The sequence below is a fragment of the Marmota marmota genome, unplaced genomic scaffold (genome assembly GCF_001458135.2).
Source record: "Marmota marmota marmota unplaced genomic scaffold, marMar, whole genome shotgun sequence".
Lineage (NCBI taxonomy): Eukaryota > Metazoa > Chordata > Mammalia > Rodentia > Sciuridae > Marmota > Marmota marmota.
In genome coordinates, this window is record NW_026000207.1 from 3,300,690 (window position 1) to 3,319,948 (window position 19,259).

General features: G+C 39.8%; 1 protein-coding gene across 1 annotated transcript; it reads left to right on the forward strand.

Moving 5' to 3' along the window:
• Positions 1 to 4,640: 4,640 nt before the first annotated feature.
• On the forward strand, positions 4,641 to 6,427 carry LOC107158918 (methylsterol monooxygenase 1-like). The gene has a single exon (XM_015505425.2). It carries the CDS (start codon positions 4,711 to 4,713, stop codon positions 5,587 to 5,589), a length of 879 nt encoding a protein of 292 aa, XP_015360911.1. The 5' UTR covers positions 4,641 to 4,710; the 3' UTR covers positions 5,590 to 6,427.
• Positions 6,428 to 19,259: the final 12,832 nt, after the last annotated feature.

Genomic DNA, 19,259 nt, shown 5'->3' on the forward strand with positions numbered 1-19,259 from the left:
GCAGCTCACAGCCAGATCCTGCTCATCTTGGTATGTGATTCTATGGTCAGGGTCATTTTTTTCAACCAACTCCTATTGAATCAATGAATACACTGAAATAAAATACAAGTGTATCAATCCCTGAGAGTCTTTACATTCCTTCCACCCAGGGACTCAAGGTCACCCTATCTGCTCAACCACACAACTCCAGCTGAGAGTGACGAATCTTTGGGAACTCTGACTTCTTATAATATTTCTAAAATGTTTTTAATTAGCTTCTGTACTAAGAAAGGCTATTACACCAATGACTTGAAATGCATTCTGCTGTCATGTATAACTAACTGGAATAAAAAAAAAGAAAAAAAAAAGAAAGGATATCACACCATTAATGAAGTCTTTTCTCTGTGTGTGTGTGTGTGTACGTGTGTGTGTGTGTGTGTGTGTGTGTGTGTGTCTGTGGTGCTGGGGATTGAACCCAGGGCCTCGTATATACGAGTCAAACACTGTGTCAGCTAAGCTATATCCCCAGACCTAATTAATTCTTAATACCTAAAATCACACACTAAATATCTTTTTTCATATCCCTATTTTTCTATTGGGATTAAACCAAGGCAAAAAATAATGATGAAAACTCACCTTTTGTCTTTCTGCCTGTCTCTGGCCACACGGGTATGTGAACAAAGGGCCACCTCCACTGGAGACCCTGCGGCTTCCAGGAGCTGAAAAGATGGACTGAGGGTAGGCCCCTTCTACCAGGCTTTATATACTGCCTCAGGACCCCTGGATCTGCCCCGGAAGACCTGACCAGATTGATGTAAGCAATCACGTGATCTACTCATTGATTGATGGAAGGTTCTGCTTGGTGTTTCAGCTCCTTACCACACTCATTTTCTTACATTCTTAAAAAGAATTTAATTTCCTACTTACAGTTCCCAAGACTGCAAAGAGCTTAGCATATAACTGTATACTTTCAACAACAAATAGATGTGACTCTGTATACACAGTAATATCCAGATTTCTAGTAGTGTAAGTCCCAACAGGCAAGTTCTGAAACCAGCCCAGGTGCTGACTATAGATGAATGGATAAAGAAGGTGTGTCCTATGTGCAGGACAGAGTAATATTCATAAAAAGAATGAAATTATGTCATGTGCATAACAATGGATGGTACTGGAAAGCATCATGTCAAGCATAATAAGCCAGACCCAGAAAGCCAAGGGTCACATCTTCTCTCTCTTATTTGTAAGCTGGGGCAGGGAGCTTTTATGACAAAAGAGGAGGGTTTGGGTGTGACTCAGTGTAGAGCACTTGCCTAGCACTGGGTTCCATCCTCAGCTGTGTATTTGGGGTAAAACTGGGAGTTCATAACCAACTTGAATCTAATGTATGAAATATGATATGTCAAGAGCTTTGTAATGTTTTGAACAACCAATAATAAAAAAAGAAAGAAAGAAAGAAAAATAAATTTTTCTCCATCTACAACTAAAAAAATTATGATTCCACTCTAATGGATAATTATAAAAGGAATAAAATGTTTAATAACTACACACATATGCAGATGCTTCTCAGCTTAGAAGCACTGAGCAACTCAGGGAGACCCTGCCTTGAAACAAAATAGAAAATACAGCTTAGGGTGTGGCTCAGTGCTTAAGTGCCCCTGGGTTCAATCCCAGTACCAAAAATAATAAAAATAAAAATATTAATCTGAGAAAACTAAATAGTGCTATGCCATGTCACTTCTTTATAATGTTAAATATGTCTTAACCCATGAAACACATTCTTTGAAATTCCTGAAATTGAGTAGATTGAAATAAACAATGAAATTCAAATAGAAATCATAAAGTCTCAGTAAAATAAAAGAGAAAGCCTTTTGTGGACAACCTTAGCAGCAGTGTAAATCCTGCCTTCAGGGGCAAGTCTTCATCTAAATGACCATGTTCTAAAATATAAAGGTGTGCTCAGCTTATGAATTAGAGACCCAAAATGACATTACTAAAAATAGAAAAGGATGGAAATTTTTAGCCAGAAAATAGATTCTTAGGAAAAAATAAATAAAATATGACAAGATGGAGGGTTTCTTTGAAAACAATAGGACATCTTATAACAGGCTGTCCTAAAAAGATACTACATCTGTTGGAAAGGACTATATTGAGAAAACAAAACACAATATTTGCCACAGCAAAAGGAAAGGACAAATTCAGAAATTCTATGGGGAGAAAACCTATTTTAAATCTAAAATAAAGTCTGATTTGTTTTAAAAATGTAAATGATTATCTGAATCCCAGCAACTGAAGAATAAGAAGGGGAGGGCATCTCAATTTCAAGATCAGCATGGACAATTTAGCAAGACTCCATCTCAAAACTAAAAATATAAAGGGCTGGGGATGTGGCTTAGGGGTAGAGAACCCCTGGATTCAATTCCCCAGTAACACACACTTAAAAACACACACATATAAATAAAAAGACAGAGCCAGACGAGAGAGAGAGAGAGAGAGAGAGAGAGAGAGAGGCAACGAAAAAAATAGAAAAGTGGAGAAGATTTTCCAAGGTCAACTTTAGAATAATACTCTTATCCTCCACAAACAACTTAGCAGCTCACAGCCAGATCCTGCTCAACTTGATCTATGATTCTCGGGTCAGGGTCATAATTTTAACCAACTCCTATTGAATCAATGAATACCCTGAAATAAAATACAAGTGTATCAATCCCTGAGAGTCTTTAAATTCACTCCACCCAGGGACCCAAGGCCACCCTATCTGCTCAACCACACAACTCCAGGTGAGAGTGACCAGTCTTTGGGAACTCTGACTTCTTATAAAAAATGAAATAATGTCATGTGCATAACAATGGATGGTACTGGATAGCATCATTTTAAGGAAAATAAGCCAGACCCAGAAAGACAAGAGTCGCATCTTCTATCTCTTATTTGTAAGCTGGGGCAGGGGAGATTTTAAGGCAAAAGAGGAGGTTTGGGGTGTGACTCAGTGGTGGAGCACTTGCCTAGCACTGGGTTCCATCCTCTGCTCCATGGAAGGAAGGATGGAAGGAAGGAAGGAAGGAAGGAAGGAAGGAAGGAAGGAAGAAAGAAAGAAAGAAAGAAAGAAAGAAAGAATGAATGTTTTGTCCATCTACAACTAAAAAAATTTGATTCCACTCTAATGTATAATTATAATGCACCAATAAAATGTTCAATAAATACACACATATATAGATGCTTCTCAGCTTAGAATGGGGTTACACATTCTAAGTTAAGTTGAAATATCCAAAGTCAAAAATGCATTTAGGCACATGACCTACTGAATTCCAGAGCTTAGCAACATAGTAGTACACTGGAGAATTAGTGTTTTCTCTGTGACAGGGCTGACTGGGGCTGCAGACCACAGCTCTGCCCCACCATCCTGGGAGGACATGGGAGGGCACCACACTAGTCCAGAAAATGATCAAAATTTAACATATGAAATCCTTTGGACCCTGGCCTCTGAGATACCATTGAGAACTAGTATTTAAGAAGATCCAAGGACAGACCTGCACCACAGCAGAGCATACCTGTAATTCAAGCAAGGCAGGAGGATTGCAAGTTCCAAGCTAGCTCCGCAACTTGGCAAAGCTGTAACTTAACAAGACTTGGCCTCAAAATCAGAAACAAAAAGACTGGGGATGTGGCTCAGTGGTAGGGTGCCCCTGCATTGAATCCCCGGTACATGTTCAGAAAAAAGAAAGTCTGCTGGGCTTTCTCTGTGCACAGAATGGGACTATGGTGTGTCTAATGACAATAGGTCCCTGCATTCTCATTTATCAGTAGAATCATAGGTCAGGTCTGTGTGCTAGCAGGAAGATTTTGGAATAATTGTTACACGTTTGGCATGGATCACACACCAACTGAAGTTTCGACCATGCTGAGGCGTAGGTCAGCAGGAGAGCACTTGCCTAGTTTCGAGTAATGACCCACTGTGATGCAAGCAAACAAAGCAGGAATATTGATCAGTTTTCTTTCCTTAATTTGTCCTCATCTGGTTTTGGAATTATGGTGATACTGGATTCACAGAAAAAAAATGGAAGCATTCATTCCTTTAATATTTCTTGGAATACTTCAGGGAGGAGTTACATTAGTTTCTGATTAAATGTCGGGAAGAACTCAGCTGAGAATCCATCTTCTCCTGGCTTTTTCATTGTTGTTATTGGAAGGCTTTTTGTTATGGCTCATTTCAATACCAAGTACCAAAAGAAATATTTTAGGGTCAGAAGATGTAGCTATGTAGTACAGTGGGTGATTAGCATGTGTGAGGCCATGGATCTGATATCCAATACTATCGCCCAAATATTGGAGAATTCAATGAAACTTAAGGTACTCAAAGGCATTGAAGAATAAGGTTTCCAAATATTTCACAAAATACTTACTGATATTTTCAAAAATATATTTGTCACCTCTAAAATCATTGGAATTAAAAAAATACTAAAACTTGTGTTAGCAAATGTTGGCACACTGAAGAATATACGAGGACCAAGTGATTCTCATATGAGAACTGCAATAATTATTGCTGTTATATGAGATTCACTCGGTCCTCATACAAGCTTCTATGAAAGGAACTCTGTGATTTGCAGATATCTTTTGAAAATCATTTCTGTTAGAAAATATATAAGTCGGCGGCACCTGGCCGAGTGCGGGCGACGGTGGCCCGCGGTCTCTTCGGGAACGTCCAGAATTGTAAGGCTACCTGCTGAGATTTGAAAAATGGCAACAAATGAAAGTGTCGGCATCTTTAGTTCAGCATCACTGGCTGTGGAGTATGTAGATTCATTTTTACCTGAGAATCCTCTACAAGAACCATTTAAAAATGCTTGGAACTACATGTTGAATAATTATACAAAGTTCCAGATTGCAACATGGGGATCCCTTATAGTTCATGAAGCCCTTTATTTCTTGTTCTGCTTACCTGGATTTTTATTTCAATTTATACCTTACATGAGAAAGCACAAAATTCAAAAGGATAAACCAGAAACATTGGAAAACCAATGGAAATGCTTTAAAGTACTTCTTTTTAATCACTTTTGTATCCAACTGCCTTTGATTTGTGGAACCTATTATTTTACAGAATATTTCAATATTCCTTATGATTGGGAAAGAATGCCAAGATGGTGTATGCTTTTGGCAAGATGCTTTGGCTGTGCAGTCATTGAGGATACTTGGCACTATTTCCTGCATAGACTTTTACACCATAAAAGAATATATAAATATATTCATAAAATTCATCATGAGTTTCAGGCTCCATTTGGAATGGAAACTGAATATGCACATCCTCTGGAAACCTTAATTCTTGGAACTGGATTTTTCATTGGAATCGTGCTTTTGTGTGATCATGTGATTCTTCTTTGGGCATGGGTGACCATTCGCTTGATAGAAACCATTGATGTCCATAGTGGTTATGATATTCCTCTGAACCCTTTAAACCTCATCCCTTTCTACGCTGGTTCTCGGCATCATGATTTCCACCACATGAACTTTGTTGGAAATTATGCTTCAACATTTACGTGGTGGGATAGGATTTTTGGAACAGATTCTCAGTTTCATGCCTATTATGAAAAGAAGAAGATGGGGAAAAAGACTGAATAAATATCTCTTGTACACATCCCTGAAGATTCACTTTTTCCTGAATTGAAACTGGTAGCTAACATTGCTTCTGGGGAGCAGAAATAAGCATGTGTCTTGGCTGCTAAATGATACAACAACATTAACAACCTTTAATTATCTTCCTAGTGGGAACTTTTTCTACTTTTACATACAAGTTCTGTATATGTAGGAATAAATAAATATATATTTGAGTATAATTTTCATGAGGAAGTTTTAAAGGCCGTGTTGTTAACCTTACAAAAAAGTTTTCAGTGATGGAAGAAATATACTCCCCTACCCCTCACCTTTCCCTGGTAATACCAGAGGCCTGAAGTTGACATTGGTCTTTGGGTCTTTAGATCTTTTAGATATTTGTCATTTTAGAAAATTTTTAATAATGGTCCTGGCCTTATATTTAACTTGAAACCTTTATTATAGATTTTTGCCTAAAATTGAAATATCATGAATTAAACCCACATCAGCTGATAACAGTGAGTGATGGATCCTGCCAAATCAGAAATGGCCAACATCAACACCTTCTACTCTCATTTGGAACTGACGAGTCTGGGGTGAATCCTTCTCTGAAGAGTCATTATTTATTGCAATGCGGCATAAGCATCTATAAATAGTATTTCTGACTTCAGATATAAGTGAAATATTTTGGTCTAAAGTTTTTTGAAAACTTGAAATTTTAAAAAAATATTAAGGAGCTTTATTTCTGTTATTTAACCTTTCATTTTTGTTTATCAAGTTTTCATTAAGGATGTATCTTTGAAATTTTGTGAACTGACTTGCTGTATTTGCACTTTGAGCTATTGAAATAAATGTGATTCTTGTCTGATTATCTGGTTTGATTATCTGGTTTCCAGTTTTGAACATTAACTGTCAACTTTTATTATAAGGAAAAGTACAGAAGTCATTAAATTATTGTTTCATAATAAAAGGACTTAGTTCTAAAAAAAAGAAAATATATAAGTCAATTCATTTCTTAATAAAGATTAGCTGAAGGACATATGGTTGAACTGATGCAAGCAAAGAGATATGGCAGAATCCCACATATGATAATGATAAAAATAAAGCAAGATACCATGACTGTTCATTCAACTTGACAAAGAAATGTCACTAAGCATCAATTTATCTTTCCTATAGAGAAATAGCTGACTTAATTCCAAGTGAAGTCCAAGAGAGCACCAGGAGACAACCTCCATTTTCTATATTATCTAGTATATGAAAGGAGGCTCTACTAGGAATTTACCCCAAGGGCAACAAACACTGAGCCACATCCCCAGTCCTTTTTATTTTTTTTATTTTGAGACAGGGTCTCACTAAGTTGCTTAGGACCTTGCTCATTTGCTGAGGATGGCTTTGATCTTGCAATCCTCCCACCTCGGCCTCTGGAGTTACTAGGATTACAGGAATTTGCCAACGTGCCTAGCTTATCAAATACTGTTTAGGAAGTGATATTAATGGCAATAAAACACAGGAATTAAATGAGTTTATAATATACAGGGATATATATTGGAAAAGCAAAAAAAAAAAATCAAAAAAATGCTACAAAGTAAAACAAGAAAATCACCTAATTGAATATACCATCTATATATTTTAAAGACATCCAAGATAATATGTAAAAGATACTGCAGTTAAAAAGTATAAGAAAAATCTAAATCTAAAATAACTGTTTTTCTGGGCAAAGTGGCACACACCTGTAATCCCAGCAGCTCGGGAGCCTAAGGCAGGAGGATCTTGAGTTCAAAGTCAGCCTCAGCAACAGCGAGGCCATATGCAACTCAGCGAGACCCTGTCTCTGAATAAAATTCAAAAAGGACCTGGCTCAGTGGCCAAGTGCCCCAGTGTTCAATCCATAGTACCCAAAAAATAAAATAAAATGCTAAATCCCTGTATGATAAAAATTATCAAGGATTCCTTAGATACATCGGGTTTAAAGAAAAGGAAAATTCCAAATACTACCTTTGTTACTGGATTAACCTTCTCCTTTGGTCTAAGACAACACTGGGACATTAAACACCTGGATTTACTTCTCTCAACTCTGGCATCTGGGATGACCAGAGTGACATTTCAATACATGTATAAAATATACAATGCTCCAAAGAGCATAACTGGCATATCACATCAAACATTTATCATGTATTATGTGTTGGAAACAAACTATTCTCTACTAGTTGTTTTGAAATATACAGTTAAGGGGCATTGATGGTATTTATCTACTGTGCAATAGAATATTAGTAGATATCACTCCTATCAACTTTCCCTGTGGGCCTGTGCCTTACCTTCCTACCCTGTGTCCTTACCTCTGTTCACTTATTCTCTCTCCTGAGACAAACATTTTAAGCTTCCACGTGTAAGTGAGAATACGTCACACTTTCTGTATTTGTACAACAGAGTCTACATTTCTACTTATGATAATGTCCTCCAATTTCTTCAATGCTGCCACAAATGACAATATTTCATTCCTTTTAATAGCTGAATAGTATTCCAGGAGAGGTATGCATGTTTATTTCCTTCATCCAGTCATCCATCCATGGACACCCAGCATTCCCTGCTCTTCTTTATGTGCTCCACTGTCCGTGTCCAGGGATCAAGGAAAGGAGCCTCCCCAGACACTCCCAAGTCTCTTTGGAGATGCCAGGTAGGAGCTAGGGGCTTGTTTTGGTAATTGCAACTGGGCAAAAAATTTTCTGATGATCTCAGCTTCCCCAGCTACACGGTCCTTGCCATGACAGGTGACATGATCATTGCAGCTGTGCAGGGAGGTGAGGTCACATAGTCACAAAGCCATATCTCAGGGTCTGGCTGCCTCCACCCACACAGCCCTGCCTGTCAGGACCACTGGGTGTGCTCAGCAGTCAGCAGAATGGAGGAAGGGGGGAATTTGCTACTGGAGCCTGACAGAATGTGTGATTGAAGGAGGCATGTCAGAGTCTAGGTAAGTGGGGTGTCGCATAAAGGGGATCTTAGAGTTCAGACGTGCTCCAGTGCCAAAGCCACTAAGGAGTCGAAATTCCTGAGGCCCGAGCTGCCCTAGTGCAGGGAGTTGAGGGCAGCAGACCACCACCAGTGTCTGGTGCCCCCAGTGGAAGTTACCACAGCTACAGTAATAAACTCTTTTGTTCTTAACCCATGTGACAATGAAACCAGAATGACAAGGTGCTCGACTGTAATTCTCAAATTAACCTGCTGTCCAACCTGCTTTACTCCAATCAGAGACATAATTTGGGGGGTAACTAGAGGTACACCTATATCACCCTCATGCTTTCCATAAAGACTAGGATAAATCTGTAGGAATTATCTAGTCCTGTGCCGATTCTGTGCATTGAATTTTGCTGGCTGGAATAGAAATGCTTCCTCAATTCTCTTAGGAGGTGCTGAATGGGACGGTAACTGCATCTGCACTGGGGACACGAGGGGCTATTGGTGATGGTAAGATGGCCTTTATTCCTGAGGTTCTTTAGGAAGCATGGAAAGAACATGTGACTTATGATAATCAATGTCAGATGGCAGTTGACACACTTCAATGAATCTTGTTGAGTTTTAAATGTCTTTTTAACCAATTTCAAAAGCAACTATGTCAGTGCATAGTGTGTATTAAATGATTCCTGCCTTACAGCTTTCATGTTACAATATTCTGTATTAATACTCTTTGTACATCTTACCTCATTGCTAGCTGTTTTACGTAAATTATGCATCAATTGATGAATATTTAAACTAAACTAGTAAACTAACCTTTAACCTCTGTACTCCATCATTGACTAGTATCTCATGTGCCTTGGTTCAGGGTGTCAAAGAGTGAGTACAATGATTCCTCTGGTAGGAGCTGTTTTACAATGTTTCCTGGAAGTAAAACAAATGTGTCTTCCTGTGGTTCTGTTTATGTGGGGATAACCTGATGCTCATTAAAGCTACCCTGATCATGGGACAGATTCCTATAACTCTTACAGGAATCAGTGCATCTGTCATTCATCAAGATCTTATAAGGTTCAATCTTAATTGATAGTGGCTGGTGGGATTATCGTTTACAAATCAGCACATCTTTTTTAAAGCCAAAATAATAAAATTCTGTATCTAAAATGTATTAATGTGTTCAGTAAAAATTAAATATATGTATGGATAACTGGAGAAACTCTAGAAACTAGGTTTGATAGTAGAACATGATGTTTAAATGCCTCATTCTACATCAGCCCATGATATCTCAACCAGTGTGGATTTGGAAAATCAGATAACATCCCTCAGTTTAAACATCCCTCGACTTTATACTGAAGTACCTGTCTCATGGAGTGTTTAAAAATGTAAAAAATTAAAAGGCTGTATACATCTTTTCTTTATAATGGGTTTTTTATTTTATTTATTTATTTGTTTTTTACATACATGACAATAGTGGAATGCACTACACCCATTATTACCCATTTACAGCACAATTTTTCATAACTCTGTATATAAAGAATGTTCATGCCAAATTATGCCATTATACATGTTACAATGTTTTTTAACACATTTTAATATATTAAACAGATGTTTTAATGATGGAATCCTTTTAGTAATAGAAACACCTTAAAGTACATGTTCCTAATTGTGAACTAATGGTAAGCAGAGGCACTGGACTTTAGATGACCCTTTCAATGTAGCCCTTACCTCTTGTCCTCATGCAGGATCCTGGGATCTGAAGATCAATATCGTCTGTGGGAACTGACAGAATGCCCTCTGGGCACCTGACCCTGGGTGTGGTCTTCTTGAGCCAGACTGTGGTTGGAATCCTGGGGAATTTCTGTCTCCTCTCCTCCTCCCTCTGCCTTTACTGCTCTGGGTGTAGGTTAAGATGCACAGATTGGATTATTAGGCACCTGACTGTAGCCAACTCCCTTTTCCTGCTCTTCAGGGGAGTCCCACAGACCATGGCAGCTCTTGGGTTTAGACATTTCTTCAGTGATCTTGGATGCAAACTTGTTTTCTATGTTCACAGGGTGGGCAGGGGTATGTCCTTCAGCAGCACCTGCCTCTTGAGTGTCTTCCAGGCCATCACCATCAGCCCCAGGGACTCCAGGTGGGCAGAGCTCCAAGTGAAAGCCCCAGGTACACTGGCACCTCTGTGCTCCTGTGCTGGATCCTCCACCTGCTGGTCAATACCATTGTTCCTGTGTGTGACTGACAGAGGGAGTAATAATATCACAAAGAGATTTTGGATACTGCTCTGGTGGGGCTCATGACAACACTAGAGAGGCACTAAGTATAGCCTTGCTGTCCTTCCCTGATGTGCTCTGTTTGGGGGTCATGCCCTGGGCCAGTGGCTCCATGGTTCTCATCCTGTACAGGCACAAACAGAGGTTCCAGCACCTCCATGGCAACAGGTCCTCCCCAGAGTCCAGAGCTACCCAAACCGTCCTCCTTCTGGTGGGCACCTTCGTGTCCCTCTACACTCTCTCCTTCACCATTCATCTCTGGTGGGGTGTTTCTGGTCCTCCCAGTCAGAGGATGCTGCACCTCTCTGCCTTAATCAATGCAGTTTCTCTGCTCTCAGCCCCTTTATTCTCCTGAGCAGAGATGCTAGTGTCACTAGGGTCTGCTTTTCCTGGATAAAGAGGAGAACCTCCCCTAGTGTCCTCAGAAACATGTGATGTGTGTGCCCCTGTCCCATGTCTCCTGGTTATTACTCACCTCCCTGAGCCATAAACACAAGGGTGGCACAGTCACAGTACAGGGATCTGTCAGAACAGACCTACTACTGGGTGATCACGTACATGTGTGCATGCCTCTATTTCTGTGTATATGACAACCAGTCAGAGTATGCATAGTACCATCAAGAAATAATGTTGAAAAATGCCATGTAAAGAGAATTAAAATTATACTAATTACAACAATGAAAAATTCTATACCATTCTAGAATTTTATTTAATTCATACATATACCACTGTGGTCAATGAATGGTTAATACCTCCTTAAAATATCTCCCTGAGTTCAGCAAACTATTTGTCACTATTAGAAAGGCGGTCTACATTTGTTGAGTAAAATAATGGAAATATTTGGAACTAGTTTCATCAACTTACTGTTTGCTTTTTATGATATTTGCACTGTTGTTTTTCTGTCTCTTAATATCTTTTGTATTAATTCAAAGAGAATCCTACCTTTTACTCTTTTACACTGGGAGTTGTATGTCTGTTATATCTTAGTTTGCAACCTAGAATTGATACCTTATTTTAAAAGATCAATCATGGTGTCAAGCAACTCAATATTTGCAGACACTCTTACATTAAGCCCTTTCCCTTTCTTCCATTGTAACATAGATGTAAAATACCTAAAGATTCATGCACAGGTCATTGTTGGACTTAACAATAGAATTTCAAAAACCGAACCCAAATCTGTAAGAGTCTTTTATATAGAACAGGGCAGGTTGGGCTACTGGTCCTTGCTCTCCCTCTCCTGAGAGTGCATACCATTCCTCCATCCATCAGCACACAGCATTGTAGCCTCTTTTGTACTCTCTATGAATATCAGACAGCAGAAACCGTTCTGTTCACTCATTTTAAATGTCCTCATTCTGAGTTTATCTGAGATTTTGCTTGTGGTGTGGATCCTTTTCCAGCATTGAACTCTACCGTGTGAATATTAGACCACTGATTTAATTATTTCCTGCTGATGTGCACCTGAGTGTTTTCGGTTGGGGTTTTGCAGAATGTTCCCAAAAGCAGTTCTCTGGGTCCCAGTCCTGTGGAAGTTTTCTGCTAGGGCATTGCCCAGGTTGGGGCTCTTTGCCTTGGCTCCATCCATGCCAGAGTTCTTGGTTGAGATGAGGTTTGCCCCCAGAGTTCAATTGTATGACTCTCTTTGGATTTCGTCCCAAGTTCTAAAATCAAGGTGGATGTAGCCCTAACCTGGGGGCCCATACACTCTGGAATGGCAGCCATGATGATTTCTGAATGGCATTTGAGGTCTATATCAGAACATTTTCATCAAAGGATAACTTTATTAAGAAAGAGGTTAATTTAGCTCACAGTTCTGGAGATTCAATGGTATGGTGCTGGCATCAGCTCAGCTCTCATGATGGCCTCGTGGCAGACAGCAGGAGGAGCATACAGGAGCTCATAACAGAGGGAGAGTTTCCATTGCCAAACAGCACTGAGAGCAATCCAGGCATCAAGGTGGTTCTTGTTATGACTCATTCTCCTTGAAAGCTCAGGGACTCTATCAGAGATATCCTTCCGGAACTCCTTCTAAGGGCAGCTTCCCCAGTACCCTAAGGACATCTCATTAGACCTTGCTTTTAAAGACTCCACCACATCCCCATTCCCACACTTGGGAAAAGTCCCTTTTCCCTTGTCTTAAAAACTTCCCCATTTTCAGCCATATAGTTCTATAGTCCAGCTCTGTGGGGCAGAAGAAATATGATAAGTCTCCTTCATTTTGCCCATTTTCTGAGCTCTGCTCACAGGTTTCTGCTCACAGTAGTATCCTGTCTCTATTTTTGCCTTTTGATGGGACAGTCATCAAGTCCAGTACTCACATTCATGCTGATCTTCTTATCAAATGTTTGGTCAGACACACCTTTGGTATTTTCTTCTCAATATACCTAAGAGCAGAAGAGTGGGGATGGGGACCCTAACCTACTGAGTCTCCAGAGCAGGACTGGCAGCCCAGTTGGCGTCGATGACAGAGCATAAAGCCCGACAGAATTATTCTTAAGTCAAGTTTTCATGGAGTCTGTCTTGATAGCCTTTGAATTTGCTTGGGATCCCACGTTCTCCTTCTTGCCTAATTTTCCCACCGTGAGTCTGTATCCTAGGCCTGTTCTACCATCTGAGCAGCGCATTAAAAGCAGAATGGGAAAATATCTGTGGGACCACAACAGAATTGAGACAGCTGGGTGCAGTTTGTAGGGCCCCAGATGCAAAGGAAGAACAGCCAAGGCTTCCTAACCCTGGAAGAGCTCTTCCGAGCCCCGGAAACCCCGAAGACAGGTAGGTCCAAGTGCAGGAGTGTGGAGGCCTCAGCTCTGACATCTACTGGCAGAGAACTGACTACTGGCTGTTCATCACAACAGAAACTCTGCCCTGTCTGAGCTGCAGTACTGCTGGGAGGATAAATACTGCCATTTGGAGAACAGCTGACAAGGGCAGGAGAGAGAATTGCTTTCAGGTGGATGGGAAATAGGGTTTTGTTCTCCCACTGCCCTGTCTGCGTGACTCTCTGGCCCACTATGAGTGGTGTAGCTTCCTCTGCCGCCTGAGTTCATACCTGTGCTCTCACCTTTGACGGAACACCACCTAGGGGAGGGGTGCTTCATGATATTTTCATCTTGGACTCCATAGTCCAGGGTTCCAACATAGAGACCAACACTCGTAGCAGGAAGAGAGATTCCTGCTTATGAAAGAAAGGGACATGCTGTGCGGTGGCTTTCCAGAATGCAGCCATGCTCAACTTGCGGGAGAGGACATTGCAGATGGAGGCAGCAAGAAAGATCCACTGATTACCTTCTACCAAAAGTTTAGGGAACAGTGCGATGAAGACATCTAGCTTTCTTCCAAGAACTATTGATTTACAAGCTCAGAGGTAAATGATAAGAGCAGTGGATGTTTTAAAATCTGAAAGGCTCTAGGCCTACTTCAGCTGGGGGAGGATCACCTGAAGGAAGGAGATGGTTGAAAGTCAGAGGTCACGCTGAAGCTTCTCCCTGCCGAGGCAACAGGATTTCATTCTCAGCCAAGCCACACAGGGCCCCCAAGAGGCACACGGGGGAAAATGGAAATATTTGCAGAGCAGACCCCGACCTTGGGGGAAGTGGTGCTCAAGCAAGAAGGCTAGGTTCCTGTAGGTTCCAGCAGCATGTCCCTGTCCGCAGCCCTCTGAGCAGGGCCCAGGCACTTCCACTCCTCCTCAGAAAATTCTCTGGCCATATCCTTGAATGTCAGCAGACCCTGAAACAAAAATACATTTAACTTCAGGCAGATGAAGAGATTGACCATCTGCAAAAAATAACAACAGGAGAGAGGTATAAGGATCAACCCCATTAAAGTGAATGCTCTGACACTCTTCATGGATAGTATTTTTAAGCAAATTACATGTCTCTGATCTTATTTCATTATACTTTTCCATAGAAGGCTATGATATCCTCTAGATCAGTATGGATTCCTCATTTCTGGAGATAAGAAATACACACACACACACACACACACACATCAATGCACAGTTATCTTTATACCATTAGATATCATGTTCTACACATCTGGGGATGTTCAGTATCTAGATGAGCTACAGCATATATGGTATTGTCAGAGATGTTGTTAGGCAGTAGCTAGCAATGAACAATGAAAGGCAGGCAAGGTCACATGAGTTCTTTAAATTACTTAGGGTTCTTCTTTAAACTACTTCCAAAGTAGAAGAAAAAGCAAAGAGTGTTAGTTAATTTGTAAAAAATAAACAGAAGCAAAAGGAATGAATTGGGAAATACGTCAAGAGAAAAGGATTAATGGGACTAACTCTTTACAGGAGCCATTGATGTTGACACAAAGCTAGGAATTATGGTTATATGTGTCTCCAACTGTCTGGAAAGGAAGATTCTTTTAGTAGCACAGGCACACTAAGGTAACTTCTAACCAACTATTGATCCCATGGCATTGACCATGAAGCCCCCCATAGTATGGCTACCATGACAGTTTCAGAGAGGACCAACTGAGGTCAAAAACTCCACAGCCTAACGAAAAGGAGGCTGAACACCTGATTAAACAGTAATAAAATTGGGAATAGCATTGTCTCCTTCGTTGTCCTCTGCTTGGAGAAAACCCACTCTCTCCCTTAAAAGTGTTTTTGCTTAAGTCTCACTTTTTTTAAAAACTTTATTTTCACTTCTAATAAAGTTATCTTGCATGACTTTGGTGTCCGACTTTAAATCTTCTTTTGTCAGAACACAAGAACCAAGGTTTGGAGTTTCAGCTTCCTGCTTTCCTGTGACAATGACACAGTCCATAGTGGTTTTAAAAAAAAAGAATCTAAAAAACATAATGATGACAATGACTAAAACTTTTGAACACTTTCCCCATGCCAGGAATTATTCTAAATGCTTTCACACGTGCTGATTCATATAGCAACATAATAGCGGCGAGGGAAAGAAATACCCCATCTCATCATGAGGCCACCCTCTCACAGACACAAACTCACTTCAGGTCAAATAGTTAAGAAATAGCTGAGAAGCATGTGAACCCAGACAGTCAGGCTTCAAAACTGAACCTAAGTTTGCTAGGGATATGGCTCAGTGGTAGAGCTCCTGCCCTCCTAGCTTGCATAAGAATCTGGGTTCAACCCCCAGCACCCTAAAAAGTTAAGAAATAAAAAACTGAGGCTAAAGAATCAAAGAGTTAAACAACACAACCCAGGATTAAGAGTACTTTGACAGAGTTCTCTAAGAAACCTGAAACAAACAAACAAAAAAAAAGGTAAAGAAACCTCAAACAAGTTCAAGCCTAATGACATGGAACTACATAGGAGGTCACTGTATATCATGCAAAAAGCATTCACAGGATATGTTAACATTCTGTGCATATTATTTAATTCACTAAGTGATAGCATAGGAAAAATTTAAGATAATGGAAAATGCTTAAGACAATTTCAGCAGTTAAAAGAACACAAAGCGTACATATGAAATAATGATTTGTCTTTTATAAATGTCACAAGTTTGTATATCCATGCACTCATGCACACACATAGACAAATAGTCCCAAATTTACAACAGTTCAACTTAGAATTTCTCAGTTTTACAATGGTGCAAAAGTAATACACAGGAACCATGCTTAGAATTCTGAATTTTGCTCTTTTCCTAGAGTGGTGAGAAGTGATATGCAGTATGATATCCTCTCTCTCAATGCTGGCAGCAGCAATAAACTGCAGGTCCCAGCTAGCCATTCAAAGGACTTTTAAATTCAAGAGAGAGAGAGAGAGAGAGAGACAGAGAGAAAGAGAGAAATTGAAAAAAACAGTAAAGAAAAATGACGAGAATATAGGGATCTCCTACTGGACTCAACTAAGTGTGACATTATGTGCATTCCCCAAACGTGAGGAACTAAATGGACATGTAAATCAACAAAGTTTTAAAATATCCAACTAAGATAAAAGTAAGAGATACACATGAGAAGAGAGCATACACTACCAAAAGGCAGACACAAAAAATCTTCATTACTTCAAGAGAAAAGTAATGGGTTGGCAATGTGGTTTCGTGGTAGAGGACTTGCCTAGTAGGCACAGAGCCCCAGGTTCAATCCCCAGCCCTGGAGAGAGAGAGAGAGAGAGAGAGAGAGAGAGAGAGAGAGAGAGAGAGAGAATATGAGCAAGCCATCATTGTGGTACAGGCCTGTAATCCCAGCAATCAAGAGGCCGAGGAGGGAGGATTCAAATTCAAAGTCGGCCTTAGCAACTTAGCAAGGCCCTAAGAGACCCTGCCTCAAAATGAAAAATAAAGGGAACTGGAGATGTGGCTCAGTGGTAAAGTGTCCCTGGGTTCAATCCCCAGGGCCAAAAGAAGAAATGCTGTAGGAAGTCCTTTATATTGAAGCAAAAATGAAAATATAAAACTCCCAGATAAACATAAATTAAAAATATTGACAAAATTCTACAGCACTCTCGGTGTATTAGTCACTTTTATATCTGACTTCTTTTTTTTTTTTTTGGTACTGTGGATTAAAATCTGAGGTGCTTTACCACTGAGCTACATCCCTAGCCCTTTTAAGTTTTTATGTTTGAGACAAGATCTAGCTAAATTGCATAGGCTGGCCTTGAACTTGTGATCCTTCTGCCTCAGCTTCCCGAGTTGCAGGGATTGCAGAAGCACACCACTGTACCCACCTATATCTGATAGACTTAATAACAGAAGCATAAAAGATAATTGTAAATCTATGTTAAGGTATATATAATACAAAAAGAGGCCATTTGTGTCACTACTAACATTAAGTGGGGAAGAAGGCAGATTAAAGGAGTGTATTTCGTATATGAGCTCAATTTAACCTGTCATTTGTTTAAAACACGTAGTTATAACTTTAGTACGTTTTTTGAATAATGATAACTGCAAAGAAAAATATCTATAGAATATACACAAAGGGAACTGAGAAGGTAATGAAAATACATCCCTACCAACACTAAACAAGAAAGAAGGCAGTGAGGGCATTTATTAGGGAAAACCAAGCCAGAGACAACCCAGCATAATTCAGGGTGGCCACAGTGAGTACTTCCCAAGAGAAATTCTTTAAATGTAAACAGAGTCAACACTTACGTGTAAAAGATATGCATCAACTGAATGGATAACAGGAAGGAGACAACTGTATGTTCCCTACAAGAGTCACATTAGATCTAAAGAGAGCCAAAGCGTAAAAGTCAAGGCTAGAAATGAGAACTTAAAAAGAGATCAGCAGCAGCTGTACAGTATCAGAAAGTGGACTTTAGGACAGGGCACAAACTGTCATAGAGACAGGAGGTCGCTGCATAATGCTGAAACAGTCAATTCACCAGGAGACAGAACAAATAGAAATATATATTTAACTAACACTAGAACTCCTAAACACATAAAACAAATCCTGCCAGGAATGAAGGATATATAAAGAGCAGCACAATTGCAGGCTTCAATATCCCACTTTTACTCATAAATAAAACAATATACCAATAAAAACACACCAGACTACCAGGTATGTAGTGCACACCAGTCATCCTGGCTACTCAGAAGCACTTAATTTTAACTGGGGGTTGGGGCTATAACTTGATGGTTGAGTGCTTGCCTAGTATGTGCAAGACCTTGAATCTGATTCCCAGCACACAAATAAAAATTTTGCTTTGTTTTTTTTTTTAAGAGAGAGAGAGAGAGAGAGAATATTTTTTTAATATTTATTTTTTTAGTTTTCGGCGGACACAACATCTTTTGTTTTTATGTGGTGATCGAACCCGGGCCACACGCATGCCAGGCGAGCATGCTACCGCTTGAGCCACATCCCCAGCCCTTGCTTTGTTTTTTTTAAAAGGCTGAGGCATGAGGACTACAACTTAGAGGCCAGCCTGTGCAGCCCAACAAGACCTTGTCTTAAAAAAAAATAAAACAAACAAGGTTTAAGATGCTTAGAGCCTCAATAAGTTGCTGAAGCTGGTCTTGAATTTTCAGTCCTCGCATCTCCACCTCCCAAGTCTCTAGAATTACTGTACTCAGCTCAAAATAAAATTTGTGGGTTTTTTTTTTTCCTTTTCTTTTTTAATGAGGGGGGATACTCTGGATTGTACCCAGGGATGCTTTAACATTGAGCTATATCCCCAGCCCTTTTTGTTTAATTTTTTTATGTTTATTTTGAGACAGAAAAAAAATCACATCAACCTAACATCTCAAAGAAGTAGGAAAAAAATCTAAACTCAAAATTAGCAGAAGGAAAGAAATAATAAGATTAGAAAATAGTAAGATTACTGAATAGAAAGAGAAAACTGAAAATTTATGGCAAAATCAACAAAACCAAGAGTTGGCTTTTGGGAAAAATCAACATAATTGGCAAACCCTTAGCTAGATTACTTAAGAAAAAGAAAGCTGAGTATGTTGGTGCATGCCTATAATCCCAGAGAGACTGAGGCAGAAGGATCACAAATTCAAAGACAGCAGCCTCAAATATTTAGTGAGACCTTGTCTCAAAATGAAAAAAAAGGGGGGGGGG